This window comes from Mixia osmundae, assembly GCF_000708205.1.
Source record: "Mixia osmundae IAM 14324 unplaced genomic scaffold scaffold_1, whole genome shotgun sequence".
Taxonomy (NCBI): Eukaryota; Fungi; Basidiomycota; class Mixiomycetes; order Mixiales; family Mixiaceae; genus Mixia; species Mixia osmundae.
The window spans coordinates 2,061,684-2,081,969 of NW_014575563.1; the positions used below are offsets into that span (position 1 = coordinate 2,061,684).

General features: G+C 55.7%; 14 protein-coding genes across 14 annotated transcripts; 7 read left to right on the forward strand and 7 right to left on the reverse strand.

Annotated features, from left to right (window-relative positions):
- Positions 1–29: 29 nt before the first annotated feature.
- L969DRAFT_43366 (uncharacterized protein) lies at positions 30–1,234 on the reverse strand (the record flags this gene model as incomplete). Its single annotated transcript, XM_014715899.1, has 4 exons — positions 30–249; positions 342–890; positions 942–1,129; positions 1,184–1,234. The coding sequence occupies 4 exons, from the start codon at positions 1,232–1,234 to the stop codon at positions 30–32; spliced, it is 1,008 nt and encodes a 335-aa protein (XP_014571385.1).
- A 339-nt stretch (positions 1,235–1,573) lies between these two features.
- L969DRAFT_84696 (uncharacterized protein) lies at positions 1,574–2,982 on the forward strand. Its single transcript, XM_014715900.1, has 5 exons — positions 1,574–1,622; positions 1,682–2,273; positions 2,331–2,506; positions 2,557–2,620; positions 2,670–2,982. Coding segments are annotated over exons 1-5 (1,101 nt in total). The 5' UTR covers positions 1,574–1,620; the 3' UTR covers positions 2,937–2,982.
- Positions 2,983–3,021: 39 nt separating this feature from the next.
- Positions 3,022–4,055, reverse strand: L969DRAFT_92236 (uncharacterized protein; the record flags this gene model as incomplete). The annotated part of the gene is made up of 2 exons (XM_014715901.1): positions 3,022–3,489; positions 3,543–4,055. 2 exons carry the CDS (start codon positions 4,053–4,055, stop codon positions 3,022–3,024), a joined length of 981 nt encoding a protein of 326 aa, XP_014571387.1.
- Positions 4,056–4,426: 371 nt separating this feature from the next.
- On the forward strand, positions 4,427–6,481 carry L969DRAFT_70212 (uncharacterized protein). Its single transcript, XM_014715902.1, has 2 exons — positions 4,427–6,339; positions 6,395–6,481. Exons 1-2 carry the CDS (start codon positions 4,592–4,594, stop codon positions 6,456–6,458), a joined length of 1,812 nt encoding a protein of 603 aa, XP_014571388.1. The 5' UTR covers positions 4,427–4,591; the 3' UTR covers positions 6,459–6,481.
- Positions 6,482–6,557: 76 nt separating this feature from the next.
- On the forward strand, positions 6,558–8,256 carry L969DRAFT_84699 (uncharacterized protein). Its single transcript, XM_014715903.1, has 2 exons — positions 6,558–7,955; positions 8,018–8,256. The coding sequence occupies exon 1, from the start codon at positions 6,614–6,616 to the stop codon at positions 7,847–7,849; it is 1,236 nt and encodes a 411-aa protein (XP_014571389.1). The 5' UTR covers positions 6,558–6,613; the 3' UTR covers positions 7,850–7,955; positions 8,018–8,256.
- On the reverse strand, positions 7,931–8,372 carry L969DRAFT_84701 (uncharacterized protein). Its single transcript, XM_014715904.1, has 2 exons — positions 8,318–8,372; positions 7,931–8,261 (listed from the first exon to the last, which is right to left on the reverse strand). The coding sequence occupies exons 1-2, from the start codon at positions 8,337–8,339 to the stop codon at positions 7,972–7,974; spliced, it is 312 nt and encodes a 103-aa protein (XP_014571390.1). The 5' UTR covers positions 8,340–8,372; the 3' UTR covers positions 7,931–7,971.
- Positions 8,231–9,219, forward strand: L969DRAFT_84702 (uncharacterized protein). The gene is made up of 6 exons (XM_014715905.1): positions 8,231–8,474; positions 8,534–8,648; positions 8,706–8,801; positions 8,863–8,898; positions 8,952–9,025; positions 9,077–9,219. Exons 1-6 carry the CDS (start codon positions 8,442–8,444, stop codon positions 9,173–9,175), a joined length of 453 nt encoding a protein of 150 aa, XP_014571391.1. The 5' UTR covers positions 8,231–8,441; the 3' UTR covers positions 9,176–9,219.
- L969DRAFT_84703 (uncharacterized protein) lies at positions 9,073–11,537 on the forward strand. Its single transcript, XM_014715906.1, has 5 exons — positions 9,073–9,714; positions 9,769–9,850; positions 9,904–10,288; positions 10,343–10,437; positions 10,484–11,537. The coding sequence occupies exons 1-5, from the start codon at positions 9,421–9,423 to the stop codon at positions 11,278–11,280; spliced, it is 1,653 nt and encodes a 550-aa protein (XP_014571392.1). The 5' UTR covers positions 9,073–9,420; the 3' UTR covers positions 11,281–11,537.
- Positions 11,290–13,422, reverse strand: L969DRAFT_84704 (uncharacterized protein). The gene is made up of 9 exons (XM_014715907.1): positions 13,380–13,422; positions 12,983–13,329; positions 12,782–12,932; positions 12,595–12,729; positions 12,360–12,542; positions 11,742–12,311; positions 11,586–11,696; positions 11,380–11,537; positions 11,290–11,328 (listed from the first exon to the last, which is right to left on the reverse strand). Exons 1-9 carry the CDS (start codon positions 13,413–13,415, stop codon positions 11,313–11,315), a joined length of 1,707 nt encoding a protein of 568 aa, XP_014571393.1. The 5' UTR covers positions 13,416–13,422; the 3' UTR covers positions 11,290–11,312.
- Positions 13,423–13,552: 130 nt separating this feature from the next.
- L969DRAFT_92242 (uncharacterized protein) lies at positions 13,553–14,364 on the forward strand (the record flags this gene model as incomplete). Its single annotated transcript, XM_014715908.1, has 2 exons — positions 13,553–13,942; positions 13,999–14,364. The coding sequence occupies 2 exons, from the start codon at positions 13,553–13,555 to the stop codon at positions 14,362–14,364; spliced, it is 756 nt and encodes a 251-aa protein (XP_014571394.1).
- Positions 14,365–14,438: 74 nt separating this feature from the next.
- Positions 14,439–15,055, reverse strand: L969DRAFT_15020 (uncharacterized protein; the record flags this gene model as incomplete). The annotated part of the gene is made up of 5 exons (XM_014714934.1): positions 14,439–14,467; positions 14,515–14,632; positions 14,697–14,834; positions 14,882–14,985; positions 15,043–15,055. 5 exons carry the CDS (start codon positions 15,053–15,055, stop codon positions 14,439–14,441), a joined length of 402 nt encoding a protein of 133 aa, XP_014570420.1.
- Positions 15,056–15,151: 96 nt separating this feature from the next.
- On the forward strand, positions 15,152–16,025 carry L969DRAFT_42277 (uncharacterized protein; the record flags this gene model as incomplete). The annotated part of the gene is made up of 2 exons (XM_014715413.1): positions 15,152–15,649; positions 15,699–16,025. 2 exons carry the CDS (start codon positions 15,152–15,154, stop codon positions 16,023–16,025), a joined length of 825 nt encoding a protein of 274 aa, XP_014570899.1.
- Positions 16,026–16,124: 99 nt separating this feature from the next.
- On the reverse strand, positions 16,125–18,578 carry L969DRAFT_92244 (uncharacterized protein; the record flags this gene model as incomplete). Its single annotated transcript, XM_014715909.1, has 4 exons — positions 16,125–16,772; positions 16,823–17,232; positions 17,282–18,400; positions 18,458–18,578. The coding sequence occupies 4 exons, from the start codon at positions 18,576–18,578 to the stop codon at positions 16,125–16,127; spliced, it is 2,298 nt and encodes a 765-aa protein (XP_014571395.1).
- Positions 18,579–18,885: 307 nt separating this feature from the next.
- On the reverse strand, positions 18,886–20,201 carry L969DRAFT_92245 (uncharacterized protein; the record flags this gene model as incomplete). The annotated part of the gene is made up of 4 exons (XM_014715910.1): positions 18,886–18,986; positions 19,035–19,114; positions 19,164–19,359; positions 19,409–20,201. The coding sequence occupies 4 exons, from the start codon at positions 20,199–20,201 to the stop codon at positions 18,886–18,888; spliced, it is 1,170 nt and encodes a 389-aa protein (XP_014571396.1).
- Positions 20,202–20,286: the final 85 nt, after the last annotated feature.

A 20,286-nucleotide genomic window follows, 5' to 3' on the forward strand; every position in this document is an offset into this window, starting at 1 on the left:
CATTGCGATGACAGAGCCGGCACTCGCCCTCACGCCTTTAGACAATCATCATTTGCGCCGTCCGACCTCGCTCGCAGGAAGCTTAATTTGACGACAGATCCGGCTCGTTCCGATGCATCTTTCCGTGTATACAATCTCAGAGATCTCATTGTGCAGCAGTGGCCGTGTGCGGCGTCAGATTCATGAGTTTGAGCTTCTCGACCAATCCGTCTACGTTGCCCAGATAGCGTCCGAGGAGGGCCTTCTTGGCTTCGACATCCCGGGTGCCATCCGGTCGAATTGCAGGACGATGTTTCGTGGGCGATGAGCGTGATGACTTTGTCGGACTGACAGATGCAGACAGTCTTTTGTTGGGCGATTGGTGAGCCGGACTGCTTTCTGATAGCGGCCTGCTTCGTCTCGGCGGCGTCATTGCTAAGCTAGCACGGAGTGGTCTTGCGAACGGCGAGACGTTCTCGTTGTCATCCTTGCGCTCGGGCGTGCGCATGACCGACCCGGCGGGTGAGCTCGTCTGTGGTACGACGAGGATATTGGCATCATCTTGCTCTGGCGTCGGCGGGATCTCGAGTACTTTGACGGGCGAACGAAGAGCAGGGCTGCGAGAAGGCGAGTCCGGCGCCCTGGCTCGTCGAGGCGTCTGGGGCGACCACGGTACTCTGCTCTCACTTCGCTGTGGGCTAGAGGTACCCTCTTCCGAGATGGAAGCAAAGAGGCTCGAGCAGGACACTGATGACGCCGTACTGCCGCCTGATGCTGTTCTTTGACGCGATCGCGAGCTGACTAGGGAAGCGCTGGGCGATACCCGTCTGAGCTTGCTCGGTGAGCGCGGCGTCAGGTCTGTGCTTGATTCTGGTAAGAGATAGAAATGCAAGAACTCGAGCGCCTTCATTCTGAAGATCAGAGGAATCAGCCATGCGTTTCTCATCTTTTACTTGGCTCACCTTGTGTGCTTGCCAGCTTCCTTGTTTCGTAGCAGACGAACGACAAGCTCGAGTCCGGACAGCTGTTCGAACATGCGTACGCCCGGCGGGTGATCAACGAGAGCAGCCAAGAGCACATCGAGCGCGAGCAGAGTCGTGAGCGAATCGTTGTTGCTGCTCGCACTGTTGCCCAACAGACCTAGCAGACTCTGGACGTCAATAGAATAATCAGCTTGATATGCTGTCTACTACGCTTGGCGCACCTGTATAGCTTCGCGGCGTGCTAGCCTCGGCTGGTAGATTGTAGGCAACATGAGCGTGTAGCCTTGGATCAAACGAAGCACAAGGATCAGCTGCTCCTCATTTGCTGATGCCCGATCGTCTGGTATCCTGCAGCGTGCCAGTAGCTGACTGACAATGTCTTGCCCTGCTGAGTATCGAGACTGGGCCGTGAATAAGGCTTGGATCAGCCTCGGGTCTCCTCGCGATGTTTCCGTGGCTATTGTGACCAGACCCTGCCAGAGTGTTGCAAGATCAGCTGCCTCTGTCTCATCTGCAGACGATTGCAGGCTAGCGGCAGCCCCAAGTATGGCAGCCGTGGCCATCTGATATCGCGAGGTTTGCCGGCCAGTTGACGTGCGCTTTGCCAGTCGCGACAGCAGCGCACGTGATCTGATGCTCCCCCTGACTTAGGCCAAGGATGTGAGCATAGGCTCTGGTACAGCATGTAGCACTGCTGACGACGTTGATCGTGCTCACAGGTCGTTCAACTTTGGCTCGTTCGGCCAAGCTGGCACATCGACGCCGACTTCAAAGCCTGCAACTTTTGGCAGCTTTGGCCAAGCTGCGACGTCCAAACCAGCCGCCACGACGGGCTTCTCTTTCGGCACACCTGCAGCGTCTACATCGACCGCTGCGCCTGCCTTGACAACGACGTCGAGCCCGTTCAGTTTTGGCACGCCAGCAGCGAGCAAACCGCCAACGAGTCAGTCTGCTCCATTCTCTTTTGGCCAATCGACCACGACACCTGCAGCATTCGGAGCCAGCACGTCTGCTCAGCAACCTTCTGGCTTCAGCTTCGGCGGCAGCACGCAGAACGCGACTGCGCAGAATGCAAACCCCTTTGGTCAATCTCAGCCTGCTCAGCAGCAGCAACAGCAGCAGCAACAGCAACAGGCAAGCGCGATCACAAAGACAACGCTTTTCGAGGACCTGCCGCAGGAAGCAAGGCAGCTGCTAGAGTCTATCGAGACGCACATCACCGGCAGGATACAAGTACGCGATGAACTCAAAGCCAAATCGCTCGGTCAGGCGATTCAGAAGAATACAGAGACGCTGTCTGTGCTCAGCACGGCGAGTCGCTCCGCATCAGATTCGAGCGCGAGCTGATAGGAGGGTGCGATCGAGCAGGAGTACAACTCCCTGACGTCTCTGCTCGCGCAAAGCTCGAAAGCCGTCATCGATGCGAGGGCCCGATACGAGCAAGATCTCAGAGACGCAATGAAAGTTCAGACGCTGGTAGAGGGCTTCAGGAGTCCGCAGAGCAAAGGTCAAGCGGCTAAAGCGATCGCCCAATTCCCCTACGAGCGAGTCACCGTCTCATGCCACCTGGGAGCACAAGCTGATGCTCTCGCAGGTTCTTCGTCCGCAAGGTAGACGAACTTTCACACAGGCTGAAGCTGTACAAGCTGAGCGTAGAGGTGCGTCAATTGTGTACGGTGAATCACGAGATTGATGCGATCAGCGCAGCAAATCGCACATCAACTGCGAAGTACGAATCCGGATCAAGTCAAAGCGATTGTGCCGACGCTTAGGACACAGCATGCGCTCGCGATGTCACTGGCATCATCTATCGCTCGGTTACATGCGGACGTCGACATTCTCGTGACTCAGTACACGAAGCTGTGGCGAGACAAAACAGGCAGCGCGCGGGATCCCTTTGATGAGGTCAGAGCGAGCATCAGGAACGCTGCTAGTCTAGACAGTCTGCCTCAGGTAGATGGCATGCGCTTGTGATCCCAGTGCGAGGTACATGCAATGCATTGTGTCTATGAGCACAGGCTCTTTTGGCAAGTCGCCGAGCTCTACAACTCCGCTGCGTCTAGATTGCTGGTGGTGTGGAAGCAGGCAAGTCATCTTGACGGGCCTCGTCCTTGAGCAGTTGCTCGCGTTCTCTCTGCTTCTTGAGGAACGCTTTCCTCATCTGGAAGTAATTCTGATGGAGCCCGCATTCGCTGCGTTCTTTTCGATCTGCCCATCGGCCAGATCGCTCGTCGGCATCTACGCCTGCGCCAGAAGCGACAGATCCGTCGGGAGCTTTGGTCGAATGCCAATCGCCGACAGATTTGTAGCCCCGATCGAGCAAGGCGTTGTACGGTACATCATTTTCTTTGATGTATGTTTGCGTCTCGGCAAACGTCCAAGATGCAAGCGGGTTGACCTTGATCAGTCCGGTCTCATCGATCTCGATGATGGGTATATTGGCGCGTTGTGCGCCTTGTGATCGCCTTCTGCCGGTAATGACAGCCTTGACGTCTAATTCTGCGTAGGCCCGGCGGGCTGGCTCAACCTGTTTCAAGACAGTCAGCGTTTTGTATCGAAACAAAAGTGATGACGACTTGCCTTTACGACGTAATCGTAAGTGTCCTCGTCTGTCTCCCACAAGTTCTTGCCGTACATCGACTCGAACTGAGCGACGGAGCTAACGCCGGGTGGGTAGTAGACGTGCATGGGCGCGCCGTACTTTTGGCTCGCTCGCTCTGCCAGAGCGAGCGTCTCCGAGAAGTGATAGAGCGTGTCAATGAAAATGAGGGGGACTTGATGCTTTGAGTAGCCTTGTTGCCTCGAAATCTTGCTGAGCATGTCCAGGGCTGCCAGCCCGGTGAGACCAAAGGCTGTGGTCTGATACAAGCCGGGCAGGTGCTCGGTCGCCCATTGAAGAATCTGCATGGGTGTAGCATCTTGCAGCTGTCTGTTGTACTCGGCGACTTCGTCTTCTGTAAAGACGACTGCCTTTGCCACGCTCGGCAGCTTGGCAGCGTGCCTTGCGGGCGAAGAGGTCGACGCAGTAGGCACATAGGCTTCTTGCGAAGCGGCACCATTGACAGACGACGTTTGGGGTTGCAAAAGTGCCATGACGACTATCTTATCGCTCTACGATGTCCTTTCGATCGCAATTCGGAATGGCGAGCAAATTTTTGTGTACGAGTCGTTGGCTCTCTGCTTTCGCTATTGCCGTCTAGTCACGTCTCGATTGTGTTGGTGTAGTCCGCCTGCCACTGATTTCCCGTATACAGAGCCTTATATGCGAGTGATGCGTGCGAGCGCTTAGTCAGAGTGGATCAGACCAGCGAATGCGCGATGCTGACAAAACGCGCGAAAGGCGTCATCGCCACGTCATCCCCGGCCTGCTTTTCCGCGGCAAACGAAGACGGTGGCGAAGCCGCCACTCGGCCGAATCATGCTGGCGCATCGATCATCCAAACACGTCGACAGTTGTCGATCTTGCTGAATCCTGCTGCTATGACAGCTGTATCTTGCGACGCGATCTACCGCTCGATCCCCATGACTGCTATCTTCATACGTCCTCATGCATGTCTCGGCAACCTTTGTTATCGTTCATCGCAAGCCTTCCAATCACTTCGCCCGTCGTGTCGTAAGACAGAACCGAGATGCGAGCTTTCATTCATGTATCGGCTATTGGCGCCGTTCTGGCCGACCTGAGTGCATACTCCTACAAGACGCACCATTCGCTTTCGGAGACGCCCAGGGGGTGGTCACGCGCTCGAGATGCTCATCCAGAGACAGTACTCGCCCTGTCGATCGCGATCAAGCATGCCGACACCAAGACCCTCGAGGATAGACTTTATCGCGTGTCCGATCCAGACAGCAAGGACTATGGTGCTCATCTGACGCAGGACGAGGCCAACGAACTCATTAAGCCGCTCAAGTCTCACTCTCGAGCAGTAGACGACTGGCTCAAGCAGTCTGGTGTGCAAGAGCATCAGATCAGCAAGTCCGATGCTGGCGATTGGGTCAGTATCGTGTTACCCGTGTCAAAGGCCGAGGCACTGCTCAAGGCCCGGTTCGCTACATACGAGCATAGCAACGGAGCAACGGCAACGCGTACGTTGGCATACAGCGTACCCCGTCATCTGCATGCTGCCATTGCCGGTATCCAGCCCACGACGTACTTTCACAGCATCAAGGTTCCCGTTCTGACTGAGCAGCACAGCCAGCTAGCAAAGCGTGACTACGGTCTAGATAACCGCACCGTTGGCATACTCAATCCTAAGGAATGTCACTGGCATACTCACTTCAACTCGTATGCCTGCCTGCGCCAGATTGCTCAGACAATCGACTACAAGCCTTTCAATCACCCTCGCAATCGTCTTGCAGTGTTCAGCGCCCTTGGCGAAAATGCTATCAAGTCTAATCTGCGTCAGATGCTCAAGCATGAACGACCGGATCTCGATGATTCGTACATGTTCGATGTTGAGCTCTACAGTGGCGCAGCTCTCGATGAGACGATGACAGAGTTTCGCTACTTGCTCGGCGAAAATATGGAAGCCAACCTGGACACTCAGTCAGTTGCAGCAATGATCGCGCCAATTCCATCTACATACATGTCGTTCGGTGGCTATGGTCCTGCAGTCAGTGACACTTGGCGGCCTGCAGACACTCAACAGAACGAGCCTTGGGCGGTCTTCATGAAGGTCTTGCAGGGCAAGAAGGACGCCGAGCTCCCGCTTGCAATCTCGATCAGTTATTCGGATGACGAGCAAACACTGCCTGCAGACTACGCTCGTCACTTGTGCAGTGGTTTTGCTGCTATCGGAGCCCGTGGGAGCAGCGTATTCGTCAGCACAGGCGATTCGGGCGTGGCCGACGGCAGTGGCCAGCACTGCATCAGGACAGAGACCAAGAAGAAGCAATTCATACCCTCCTTCCCACCTTCGTGTCCCTGGATTACATCCGTGGGTGCGACCATGTCGCGACATCCCGAGATGATGATGGCTAACGCGACCAAGCAACTCTGGTCCGGCTCTGGCTTCTCAGACGTATTCGAACGTCCCGCTTATCAAGAGAAGGTCGTCACCAAGTACATCGCATCACTCGACGGACAATACGACGGTCTATATACCAAAGGAGGGCGAGCTTATCCCGATCTATCGGCTCAAGGCTACGGCTTCCCGATCTGGTGGGGTTCGGCCATCATACCAGTACAAGGCACCAGCGCAAGCACGCCTACGGCAGCTTCTGTCGTTACGCTGCTCAACGATGCACGTCTCGCAAAGGGCTTGCCTCCATTGGGCTTCATCAATCCGCTCATCTGGAAGCTCGAAGGCAAGGGCTTCAATGACATTGTGACGGGCTCGACCGATGGATGCGATACACCTGGCTTCCTGGCCGCACCTGGGTAAGGCATCGGTTCCTCCAAATGCGTACTTGATAACCAATGGCAATGCTTGCAGATGGGACGCAGCGTCTGGTTGGGGAACGATGCGGTTCCGCGATCTGCTGAAGCTTGTGACCTAGTCAATCTGACCTTCATGCAAGCCTATCTTCCTGGCTCGCATCGTGTGCAACCTAGAAGCTTGATCTGTCCGCGTCGCGTCTGAGAAACGCAGGTGCATTGCTATCATCGAATTTGAGCGCTGGCATTGCCGGCCTGGGTGAACCGGGTAGCGAGCATGCGGCTCGATAAGATCTGGGTCATCCTGTCTAGCGATGTCGCGGAGACTGTCGACAGATTTGTCAAAGCAGAAAGCGAAGGAGCTCGGTCATTAGCGCTGCCACCCGGAATTGCAGACCAACTCACAGCGACGCAGACGAAAGCAGTGCTCGCCGTTGATGGCGGCGCAAGCAAGACGAAGATCCACATCATTGCTGCTGATGGGGAGACGATCGCCCAAGACTTCCCTCACTGTGCCAATCCTGTCGCGAGCACATGGACCAAAGCGCTCGTGTCCATCATCTTTGTACTCGGCTACGTCAGACCTGATCTCCAAATCACAAAGGCATGGTTCGGTATCTCTGGACTAGATTCGACCGCCACGATCTCCAAGATGCGAGCCATCCTCGCCGAGTTGCTCAGCGTACCCGTCAGTTGTCCCGACCTGTTCGTGACAAACGATACTGCTTTGTTAGGCACGACGATCCATACTGCCTTTGCTGGCGAGACTGCAAAACCGTTGCACGATGAGATCGTAGACCGGACGGGTGCTGCGCCTCAGGTCAAGCATGCCATTGCACTCATTGCAGGCACGGGCTCGAATGCGTGTGCTCTCAGTACTGTTCCACCCCAAGGTGACCGGGGCAGGACGCCCTTGCCGAGCGGTCTTTACGAGATCGGCCAGACGGGTGGCCACGGGCATCTCTTTGGCGATGAAGGTTCGGGCTGGTGGATCGGCAGGGAGGCCATCAGGGCCACGCTGGCGGAAGTGGAGGTCCACGCAGCTGCAAGGCCGCCTGCCCCGCCTTTCTCGCTCACTGCCCAACTGGTGCTCAACGCTTACGGCACATTCAAGGAGCCGAGCAAGCTCATAGACTGTATCTACGACTTTGAAGATACAAAGGCAGTCAAAGCTGCTGCTGCAGCGCTGTGCAAGCCCATCCTGGCCATCTGGTCTCGATGTCCTGTCGCGATCAGGATCGCAGAGAGCGCAGCAGGCCATCTCGCTAATTCCGGGTACAAGCTCATGCTGAGGCACAAGCTCAATCCGACGAACACGCTCATCTGTGGTGCGGGAGGCTTGTGGCTCTGCAATGACTTTGTTCACTTGGTCACGTACAAGTTTGCCGAGCGTGAGGAGCTACAGCCCATGAGCATCACTGTTGCGCACGACCCGGCAGAAGAGGCCGCACAACACTTGGCGAGAAAGCATCTGCCGGCTCGAGCACTGCCGCCTGATCTGCGGCGACGATGATAACGTGGCTGCACGTTGCCAGCCAGTCGCGTGCGTCTCTCGCTCAGATCGACAACGCAACTCGGTTGGAGCAACACATGCTCAGTAGATCTGTTTGGCTCGCTTCCTGTTGTTGCATTGTATCAGCACAGCGCCTGCAAGCAGTGCAAGCGGGTGAGGATGACTTGCTTCTTCTCGCTCTTGATCTCTCGCTTCTGGACGCGGTTGTTCAGCTTCTCTGCCAACTCGATCCCCTTGTCTTTCTTGGCTAGCGTCTTGTTCTTACTGCGTGACGAGCTTGATGCTTTCTTTCGCTTGACCTGAGGCGTGGATGCGACGGCATACGAGCTCTGCTGAGCTGCAGAAAGCTCTTTGCTCTCTCCGCTCTCTAGCTCAATCTCACGAGGCAGCGGTTGCTCCTTTCGAGCTGCGCCTGTGCTCCAAAGACAGCTCAGAACGTCGTTATCGCGCTCAGTGCTCTCTGCGCACGATTGGTCTTTGTCTTGCCCATCGTCTGCGAGCGGACTGCTGGCGACCAGTCAATCGATCGACTTGTAGAAATCTCGCGCCAAGCGGACAGACAGGCCACATCAATTGGGCCAGCATAGCAACCATGGCAGGCGGTCTACCCAAGCGGATCATCAAAGTGAGCCCGTCCATCAGAGTCAGCTTGCTCAGCCAGCTGACTTGGCGTGCCATTCGCAGGAGACCGAGCGTTTGCTGGCAGACTCACCGCCCGGCATATCTGCCAATCCGCACGATGACAACCTGCGCTACTTTGACGTCCTCATGACGGGCCCAGACGGATCAGCGTTTGAAGGTCGCTGGAGCGCATATCAACCAGTTTGCTAGCTGATCAGTGGCATCACATCGACAGGAGGCGTGTTCAAGCTTGAGCTGTTCTTGCCAGAGGAGTACCCTATGGCTCCACCCAAGGTCAGGTTTCTCACAAAGATCTATCACCCCAACATCGGTCCGTCCTCTCCTCGGCGTCGTCTGCCGTTCCATGCTGAGACCGATCGGCTCTCGAACAGATAAGCTAGGGAGGATCTGCCTCGACATCCTCAAAGGCGAGTCCCCCTCCTCTGGCGTTCATAGGAGGCTGAGCATGGGGAGCCCGCAGATAAATGGTCGCCGGCATTACAGATCAGGACGGTGCTACTCTCAGTCCAAGCACTACTGTCTGCGCCGAATCCAGTGAGTTGACACGCTGTCCACACACTGTGCGCCTCGACTGACCCAGCGCAGGATGATCCGCTGGCCAACGATGTTGCAGAACACTACAAGACGAACGAGAAGGATGCGATACGGGTCTCCAAAGAATGGACGAGACAGTATGCTGTATAGACCCATCCTGACGCCTGTATGAATGTACCAGCACGACGAGCATGACTCACTTGAGCTGCGATCGACTGATCCACCTGGCATTGCACCATTGAGGCAGACACACGCTTCATCTGGTCCTACAATCGCACCACAGAAGGGTAAGCCTGTCCTGCCACCCACGCACTTCCCTCCTGGCCTGGCTCGTCGCGACTCTTCTTCGGCTTTCGCGCTTGGCGTCGACCGGTGATCGCCCGACTTGTCGAGCGATGGATGATGCGCTGGCGCAATCACTCTCGCCTGAGCAGCGCAACTCGCTCGAGCAATTCCGCTCCATCACGGCAACAGACAGCGTGCGCCAATCTATCGAACTGCTCAATAGATCAGATTGGGCAGTCGATAGAGCTATCGAGTCCTTCTACGAGGCGCCAGATGCAGCTCCGCAGGCTGGACCGAGCAGGATGGAGCAGATGGGTATAGACGATCAGCTCCCGCAGCGCGATGGTCGGAGGAGGAGGCCGCCGCCCTCATTTGCCAGCACTTTGGTCGGCTGGGCTCGTCAGGTGAGTGGACACCTTGCAAGCGCTCGCACAGCACGTCTGATGCAAGCTATCTAGATGCTCGGAGGATCGCTCAATCTCGCAATGGCGCCCCTCTCGCTCGTTTATCATCTCCTCTCCTCGACGCTCGCATTCCTAGGCAAGCTTTCCCTCCGCGCTCAAGCGATCAAGAGGCTCATCAGCTTCGAGCAGCGAGGTTTCTCAGACTACGACCGAATTTGCCTTCTCTGACGCTGAGACCGTTTGGCACTTCGGGCCAGCACCGTCTCACCGATCCGGTCTCTTGCGCCGAGAGGCTCGTCCGCTTACTCGAAGAGCAATCTGGCGCAACCTGTCGCACCCTTCAAGGCGTGCCTCTCGAACCATCAGGCTCAGCATCGGCTGTAGGGTCCTCGGCAACAGCGAGCTCGAGTCGCAGCACCAGTCGCAGGCGGCTCTCTGATCCTGCTCGGCCCGTTCTGCCCGATTTCGCAATAACGAGCTATACGAGCGCCGTCAAGGCTGCGCAGCAAGACATTCGCGTGCTCATGGTCATCCTCATTAGTACAGAGCATCAGAATAACGACGAATTCGTTAAGTCAGTCGTGCCACATTGGTCTTGCCAGCTCCAGACATTGACGTCGCGATGTAGGACGGTTCTGCCTGATCCTGATCTTCGCCGAGCTCTGCGACAATATCAGATTGCGAGCTGGATCGGAAGCATACAAGATCGTGACGCCTACCAATGTGAGACGAATTCCTCGTCATCGCACTTGACCTGACTGTCTAGCAGGCGCAATGACTCTGCACGCAACGACGTATCCTTGCATCGCCTTTGTTGCCTTGCAGCCCGTACGCGAGCCCAACGTGTCATCGAGAACGAGCACGTCCGCCATGAGCGTCATTTCTCGATTATCAGGCCCGCCAGGCACGCTTACATCTGCCAACGCCATCACGACACACATAACGAACACACTCATCCCGCGCACGGATGCCTATCTCACCCGTCTGCGCGGAGAGAAGCGACAGCGCGAGGAGGAGCGCAAACTGCGTGCCGAGCAAGACAGAGCCTATGAGGAAGCTGGCAGGAGGGACCGCGAGCGCGTACAGGCCAAGCAAGCCGAACTCAACGCAACCAAACAGAGAGAGACTGCAGCTCTGCAAGCTGCGACGGCCGCGGCCACGCTTGCGGCTAATCAGGAAGCTTGGCGAGTCTATGCAAAGCATCACCTCATACCGCCAGAACCGACAACAGATGCAGATACTGCTCGCATTAGCGTCAGACTGGCTGACGGCAGGCGCATCGTTCGCAAATTTGCAGCCAGCGCAACTTTACAAAATCTATATGCTTGGGTCGAATGTGAAGCTGCACAGGTCACAGGCGAGCCAGGTAGCATGCAGCCAACAGACTATGTCCACACACCGCCTTTCAGTCTAGCTTGCACATTCCCACGCAAAGTCGTGCCGTATCAAGGCGGCTCAGAGGTCACGTTGCGACAGTTTGGCGATCTGATGCCTTCTGGCTCACTCGTCGTCGAGGGCTGGGTTGATGCGAGCGCAAACGACAGCAGCAGCGAAGAGGATGAATAGTACAACAATGCATCGTCCTCTCTCGCACTACCTCATGGTGGCAGACCACTGAGGAGAAGGGAGGATTAGCTATGAAGTGTATAGGATGCGAGGACTTGCCATTGCTCTGCGATACGTTCGTCGGTCTTGTAAGTCGACCAGCCATAACCGGTGCTGACAAACGAGCCCGGATTGAAGACGTGACACCGCCCTTCTTCGCCGTCTGGCCCCAAGTCGTACGTGATCTCGTATGGTGAGTATTTGTCTGCCAGTACAAGCTGCCATTGCATGTCAGCTTTGCTGCTGCGCCCAGAGGAAGCACATACTGCTGTTGGCATGGGATACAGTCTCAGAGTATGATCATATTCCCACAAGACCGGTCTGACTGATATAGGCAACGGACAGAGATGTCCCTGATCGAGTACCAATTGTGCGAGCTGCGCCGCGATAAGCTGCGTCAGTTCTCTTACGATGACCCTTACATGATGCTCTGGCTGCCAATTTTGAGCCATCTGAGCGTGCAGACCGGTCCCTTGTTCGTCATCTATCTCTCCCGTAGGGTGTACTTCATCAAACCAGACGCAATTCCGCAAGACCCGACTCAGCAGGTCGTCACGCAAGACGACAATCTCTTGCGATTTGTACGTGATACGGCAGGGATTAGTCGCGAATGTAATCTTGGGTATCTTCATCAGAGCTTTGACGATGGGTGCTGGTAAGGGCGGCCGAGGTAACGTCATCGTGTCAAACGGATCATGTGGGCCGGGCACGAGAACAAAGTGTGCCTGCTGGAGGACTTGCGGAAAGCTGAGCAGAATTTCTGCTAGCGCGCTGAAGTATTGGGTATAGGCTAGCGTTGACTTGCCATCGAGCAAGAAGGGTATGCTCGAAAAATTGCCGCAAAGCACAAAGACGGCCGGTATGGCGTCTGCCGTGACGAGGGCCTGTAGCATTGCTCTGAACTTGAGGAGGACTTTGGGCTGATTGAGGAAGAGATCAGATATGACGACGAAAGCATTCGGCTGTGCTTTCTCGCTCGCTAATAAGCGCGTCTGCATATCGCGTCAGACGATGTCCAATGAGCAGAAGGGTGAGCGGACCTCTTCAGTATGTGTCAGTGCACCGGTGCCAAGGAAATCGACATGGCCGAAGATGGTCTTTGTGACATTCCGGCCTTCTGCAGGCGGATGTGTGATTTCCGAGACGAAAAAGATAGACTCTGATGTGAAGCGGCCAAAGACGAGGACGAATGAGCCTTGTGTGATCATCTTGACCAATTGCCTCTGTCAAAGCACCTGGTCAGAGGCATCCAAGCATACCGTGGTGCTGGCTGACCGCTTCTGAAAAGTCGAGTACGACGCGATCGTCTAGGTCTTCCAGACAGAATTGACCGATCTCTGTCCTCGCTAGCAAGCCAAAGAGTGTAAAGTCACCTCCTTGCCGTCCGAGCAAGTTCTTGACCGATGTGATCTGTCCATCTGGTGAGCAAGCAGCGCAGGCCGTCTACCTGTGGAGAGCGCACCTTTGGGTATGAATTTCGATCGTGCCCACCCACGGCCGGCGGGCAGAAATATTCTGATCGTAAGATGACTTGCTTCGCTATCCCGAACCGATCGCGCAAGTACTGCGCTTTCGAAGTGGCGGCTCCGACCATGGATGGCTTTGCAGCCGCCCTGCCGACTCTGTCTTAGCTTCAAGCGCGTATCTAGCAAGACTTGCTGACCGTTCAAAGGCTTTCTTCTCAAAGGACCAATTGATGCGAGGCATGTCAAATGCGTTGATCACTTTGAGATACTGAGCCGTGTCTGAGTCTTCGTCATCCTGTTCCATTGCCATGGAAGGAGAATCGGGTGCAGCGGGTCCATTGGACGCTTGTAGTCTCTTGTACACTCTGTCCAGTGCATCTCGCGTGACGATGCTCGAATTGTCTTCGCCCTCGACAAAACTGGAAGCAATGTGGTCCATCGTGTCGGCCACATCTTGGTCGGCAATCTCGAACTGCTCTACGAGATCTTCGAGCCATTCTATCGCCTCTGATTTGAGCGTGAGCGAGTATGTCCGCGTGAAGACCTGCTACGTCCATGAGAGTCATCTGACACGATGCAGGAGAACAGGCGCACCTTTAAGATCGACTGCCTCACGCTCGACACTCGCATGTCGTGCTCGGCGACGCTCTCGTGGACAAGACGCGTAGATGACCTCGAGCGCGTCAATCGTTTAACGCGACTGATCGAGCTGCTCGCTTTGACCAAAAAAGTTAGCAGCACTACTTCCCTCTGCCCACGGTCGCTCAATGGCGACATTGTTCAAGTCTGTCAAACGAGACTTACAAGCCGACGTCGCCATAGGAGGCATCAAGGACGCATCGGACAGCGAGAGCGACTCAAGCTCGAATGAGTCCGGTTCAGAGCGAGACGATGCCGAGGAGGAGGATGCAAGCGACGGTGAACAGTCGAGCGAGGCGTCAGATGATCGTCCGTCTGGCTTGCCGACACTAGCCCAAGTGCTGCAAGACCCTATCTTTGTGGCAGAGGTGGGCCCTTCTGCTCGTGCAATCAAACGACAAAAGAGGAACAAGCCAGAGACGAAAGAGGTGGAGCCCAGGGATCGCATCGTGTGCATCGTCTGTCTGCTCAAACAGATCACTGACGAGCGAATGAGAGATTTGCATTTGTCCAGCAAAGTGCGTCGCCTCGCACAAGGATGTGCAAGGAACGCAAGCTGACCGAGGGCTGACAGCCACACAAGCGTCGTCTCGAACGTTTCAAGAAGCGAGTCGAAGGGCTTGGGAAACGCGAGAGGAAGCAGTACGATAAGGACCCTACGATGCTCGTCGAGCTCATGGACGAGGAAGAGGACTCGGCGCGTGCAAAAACGTCAGAGACGAAAGAGGAGCGAAGAGCGAGGAAGAAGAAGGAGAAGAAAGCTGCGAGACCCAAACGTGCGCCAAGGGAGCCACCGAGCGAAGAGGTCAAGCTTGCCCGTGCAGAGAAACGCAAGCGCAAGCGAGAAGCGAGATCGAAGCGACTTGCCGCGCCCGAACCTCAGCCTTCAGAGCTAGCAAAGCCAAACACGGGCGAGGACGGGGCTGAAAGCGAGGTCTAGAATCCCCCGGCTGAATGCATTGGAATTGTAGGTAGATCAAACAAAGTGCACTGTCGGCAGCCGTCATGATTCGCTCACTGCACGTCGTCGACATGATGAGCACCTGAGACGGATTAAAGGATAATGAAAGAACACTGACGTATCCCACACCTCGCAGGTAGTCTGCCAGACCTTCGACGACCTTTGTCGCCTCTCCGGGCTGAGTCGGCGCAGCGTACTCGCCCACGAGAATGCACTGGATGCACTTTGCCGTCACGACACCGTCGCCCTGTCATTTGACACGATGGATCAGTCTTCAGTCGACACCAGCAAAGTGGACGCGAGGGACGCACGCCTTTCTTGCCGTAGATGCTCTCCTTGTTGGCTTGCAGGCAGAAGAACTTCTGACCGCCTAGCCTGACCCCATTGGCCTGCACACCATCCGAATTGACGTATCCCGCCGTGAGCGCTTTCTGCTCCTCTGGTGAGATCTGTATCGAGTCCGATGAGCTATGATCCGGGTGAGAGGAGTCAAGACACTCGCTGTGTAGCCGGAAGAAGCTGCCCAAACGCCTCCTTGCAGACCGAGGATGGCTGCTTTGGAGATCTTGCCCGTGCCCACTAGGTTATTGTCGACGTACGCTGTCGACCCGCTAAGCCATGAGCAGATGATGCGTGCCTATGCATCGTCTGACTGACCTTGCCATGACATCTTGAAGCCCGGTCGAGTCGAGTCGAGCGAGGAAGCGTCAGCACCTGAAGCTGAAAGGTGCGCGCGTCTCTTGCCACCTCGTTGCCTTCGTGGGCGATGCTGGAGCGCAAGCTTGGCCCGAACAGTGCCGCAACTCAACTGGAACTCATCATCTTGCTCGCTGACACGCCAGTCGAGCCAGTACGGAAGCGCTACCCAACCTACCATGACGTATTCTGCCATCTCTTTGAGCGTGCCATCGACGGTCAACTTGTCTCCCTCCTCGTCAATAGCTACGATGTTGTCCGAGGCGAATACCCTGACCAAGCCAGAGTCGGACGCTCTCAAGGACTGCTCATAACAGGCAGCGCAGCCTCTGCATATAGCGATATATCCTGGATACACGACTTGACGCGCTACATCGCTTCCCTGCCCAGCTCGCAGCCCGATCTCAAGCTGATCGGTATCTGCTTCGGTCATCAGATCATAGCACAAGCATTCGGTGCAAACGTCACCAAGAACGACCTCGGTTGGGAGCTGGGTGTGCGAACGATCGATCTGACCGAAGCCGGTCGCGCGGTCTTTTATCCATCGCAGACGAAGCAGCAAACGATAGTAGGTCCCCGTGCTGCTTCACCACGACCGCGCTGATCGCATCGAGCAGGACATACATCAGGTGCACAAGGATCATGTACCGAAACCGCCAACCGGATTCATCAATCTCGGCTCGACTGCAATCTGTCCTTGCCACGGCATGATCAAGCTCCGCCATCCCGGCGCACGACCAGATCTGGCTAACATACATATGTTCACTGTTCAGGGGCATCCAGAGTTCTCCCCCGAGATCGTGACGGACATCATCGACGTACGAGAGCAGGCAGGCGTCATCGATAGCGCACTGGCAGCGCAAAGTCGACAGGATGCTGCTCTTCACGACGATGGCGTAGACATCGCCCGCATATGCGTCAAGCTCCTCGCGGCAGCACAATAGAATGCTATACTTGTATCGCGCGATGCCGGCATCATCGCAAGTTCGTGATCTGTTGTGACATGCAATACATACATAGACTGATCCAGATTCAGAGATGATCTAGTGGTTCGCAAGACTTCGGCGTGAATGACTTCTTCGGCCTGGGTTAGATCGTTTTGTGTGTGCATAGGCGCCGTTGGGATCCCAGCCATCGGTGAGTGAGTTACAGTCGATTTCGCTGACGCCTCGTGTCTTCCTCAATAGAGCTTCGTAGCCGTATTTGCACCATGGCAACTTCACCTCGTTGATCAACCAGGATCTCGTGGCTGGCTCGTAGTTGTCCCAGGTATAGAAGGGAGGATTCTTGCTCGAGTGATAGGCCTCTCTCTGAGCGTTGAGCTCTGTCGAGCACGAGATCCTCTGAAGACTCGGCATCTCTTCCTTCGGCAGCAAGAAAGCAAGCAGTGACATGACTTCCGGCAGAGGATGATCGTGTAAATCTTCGTAACGGATCAGATGTTCTTGGATTGGCACGCGAGACCAGTAGTCCTCGTGCGAGGACCACAAGTTGAGATGCCGAGCGAGATGGACGCGGTCCGCATCGCCGAACGGCGCGAGATCTTCGACCCGTCCGGTGTGACTGTGCGTGAGCGCAAAGTTGTAAAGACTGAAGACGGTATCGAGTGGATTGCGAATGATGCGAACGCTGCGATCGAATAGCTGCCAGTGCATGTCCGCGTCACCTTTGTCTGCGTCGTGGCCCCACGGCTATCGACATTGATCAGCATGTGCACGACAGATACTCATGCAGGACTTACGTAATGTGACTTGAGCAGAAAGGTATTGTTGTAGGATTCGCACTCTGCTCGGAATGTCTTCTGCAGTGGCCGATCGCAATAGATTGATGCAGTGCGGTAGCCTGTAGATCGCTCAACGAGGCTGCGGAGGTATGAATTGCCGGAGCGGGGAAAGCTGGCAAAGACTGTCTTGGGAATCGCATCCATATGAGGATAGTTGACCGTTGACCGGGGCAGCGCAGCGCAATCCGGCCGGACAGCCGAATGAAGCTGTTCCGCCCACTTGCCTCCCTCGATGGTCACATTGGTCGCAAGCAAGCTTGGCGCGGTCGTCGGAGTCGTCACACTTGAGCCTGTCAGGCTCGTGACAATGCTCGCCATGAGCGCAAACACAAATGGCAACGTGTATGGCGGCAAGTATTGCTTCAACACTGCAAGCATCATTGTCAGCAGCACTCAGCGGTACGACGCAAGACTGACATCGCCTGGTATAGGTGTAGCGCGGCGCATCATGTGAATATCCGGCGCCCTCATCGACTTCCTTGAGCATGGCGGCCGCTTGTGCCTCTGCTTCTCTTTCGTTCAGAGTGCTATCTGGGCTCTGCAAGGCCGAATAGGAGCCGGAAGCAGGCGTTGGAGGCAAGACCAGGGTTGCTTCGTCCCAACGACGATCCATCTTTATCCAGACGCCGCTCGCGACCAATCCTACGCCTGCCCAGCCAAGCAGACCAATGACGGCAAAGTTGCCGAAGAGCGCCGCATTGAGAATGATCGAGATGAATTGTCGAAGCGTCATGATCATGGCAGAGGTAAGCGCGCCATAGAGCGCGATCGTGTTGAACAGGACGATCAGACCGCAAGTAGCAGTCATGCTGAGCATCAACACATCAAAAGCGAGCGCCGGTGTTGACACTATCAACGCCAGGCTGGGTAATAGGTTCGCCTTGACGCTAGCGATGCAGGCGCAGAACGCGATGGCAGCCGAACAGATGTTGACGTAGATCATCTGATCGATGATGGGTCCACCACGCGCAAAGGGATTGGCTTTTGCTGCGACGGGCATCTTGCCAAAGACAGACTCTTGCGTTGTTGAGGTCATTGCGTCGAAGAAGAGATACGACAGCAGCAGAAGCATGCCGCAAGCTGCTGTCCACACAGTACTCTCTCCCGATGCAGCCGCGCCGTGGTGAGATGTCTGTGCGGAGGCGGGTCGCGAGACGACGAAGCATGCGCAACCCAGCAGCACAGTCGCGCCGGCAACCCATTCTCGGGTCTTGTGCGCTTTCTTGTAGACCAGTGCTCCCACAAGTAAGACAGGCACCATCTTTGAGCACTTTGCGATGCTCTGCGCAGTGAAGCTGACATATTTGAGCGCTTCATATTGCGAAAAGGTCGACAGAAAGTTGCAGCCAGCGACAGCTGCATAGGCCGTCCAAGCAGATTGTGGCGCGAGCGCTGCAAGCATACTGGTAGAATCATCGCTCAGCGTGCTATTGCGCTTGCGTGGCATTATTGTCAGTAGCACGCCGACGGTAAGGCTGAGCAAGCGATTGCAGAGGACGAGCACCGAGCTCGAAGTAAATCTCTCTTGCCGCGCTCCTGCAGATCCAAGGAGGTTGAGGGAGCTTCAACAAGCATATCAAGGCACCAACATACCATATTCGGTCTTCATGATCTTCTCTTGCAGCACGCCATACATTGAATAGAGGAAGAGTAAGGCGATGCCATGTAAAAGTAAGGAATAGTTGGATGGCGGAGGTCTTGTTGGAGCTGTCATACTGACAGTGGTACGCTGGCGCGTAGGCCTGCTCGATGGTATCTGAGGCGCTGATGCAAAGGCACTGATTGCGGATGAAGCAACATGCGCCCGCAGCCCAGAATGCCAAGAAATCGCGTCTCTTGGAGAAGGCAACGCGTCGCGTGTGCCATGTGCTCAGTCAGATCATGTCCTGCAGGGAGCATAATCAAGTTGAACGCTTCTACAACAATGGCCCTCGTGGGGTATATCATGTTCTATCGTCGTATGAGCTCGTGTGTCGTACATGTTGTCAGTGCGTATGCGTCTTTCATCGTGTGAGCATGATCTATGGAGTGTGCGACTGGTCTATGCTGGAGTCCGGCAAGACGATCGCTAGCCAGTCAAGCAGCGCCGCCTTCTCCCCTTCACCAACGCCGTGACCGAGATCTGCAGTGGCCGTGTCAGCGGCCTGTATCGTCGAGGAATATCTTTTACCATCATAGGCGTGGAGCCGAACTCTCGTCATGTGTAATGCCTTGCGCAGATAGTCGAGCGATTTCACCGCCCAATTGAATCTACTCTACTACTTAGCCCCGAGGGCCGATAAATAGCACAGGAACGCACAGGACAACCTGATCCGACTTGCCGTGTCCCCACCAGATTGGCAAGGTCCGGACCACTGAGCTGGCGAGCGCAAACATCTTGGCTCTCAGCGGAAGATAGCCCGACAGCACAGCAACGCCGCCCAATGGCTCGTCGTGCATCGCGCCTGCTAGTAAAGCCAGTATTGCGCCTTGACTGAAGCCAGCCAGAACAATGCCTGTGAAGTGATCAGTCCAGGATCCCCGCCCTAGATCAATAGGGCTGACGATTGCTTGGTAAGCTGGTCCATGTCTCGTTCGCTACCAACGCAATGATGTAGCTGACAGACGAGAGCATGCCAGCTTCGTCTTCGTCTGTGGGATACTCGCCAGCTGCTTCGCCAGCCGCGGATATGTCGAACCACGAATGGCCCATCTCCCCCTTCTTGAGCGTGACGGGCACGACAGGCGCATGAGGCATTATCCACTTGACATGAGGCAGGCGCTCTCGCATGGGCTGCGCTAATCGCTGCATATTCCAGCCAGTGCCCGTCAGGCCGTGCAAGAGGATGACGGTGGCAGTGTGCTGCACTGTCGGATCAAGCACAACCGGTTGCTCGTAATTTTCCCATTCCGTCCAAGGGTCAAGCTCTATCGCTTGTGCAAGCTTCACTGCTGTATGAATGCGCGAGTCGAAGACTCGCGCCACGTATTGCCACAGTGCCGTGTCTGCCTGTAATGTGCCGTCACTGCCAGTTGGGATCTTATCGGCAGCAAAGCTGATATTTCTCAGCTGATCTGCTGCTACTTGCAAACTTGGCCGGGCCGATACACGGATTTGAGCAAGCAGTAAACCGATAACGAGACCGACAAGGACCCCGAGAACTACATAGATGCTCTTGGCGGAGCACGACCCGGGCTTATGTTGGATATCGGCGTGCACGGTGAGCCCTTCCTCAAGGTCGCGGCCTTTCTCTGGTGAGGACAGCAGCGGACTTTTGCTGCGTAGGGGTGACGAGACCAACGTGGGCTCGTCATCGTCGAAATATTCGGTCATGGCTGTCGCAGCAGGTGCAGACATGGCTCCTAGGTGTACAGTCTCTTGACCCAACAATCGAGCATGACAGCCAGCATGTCTGCCGCAGATAGCGCAGACGTCTGGCCAG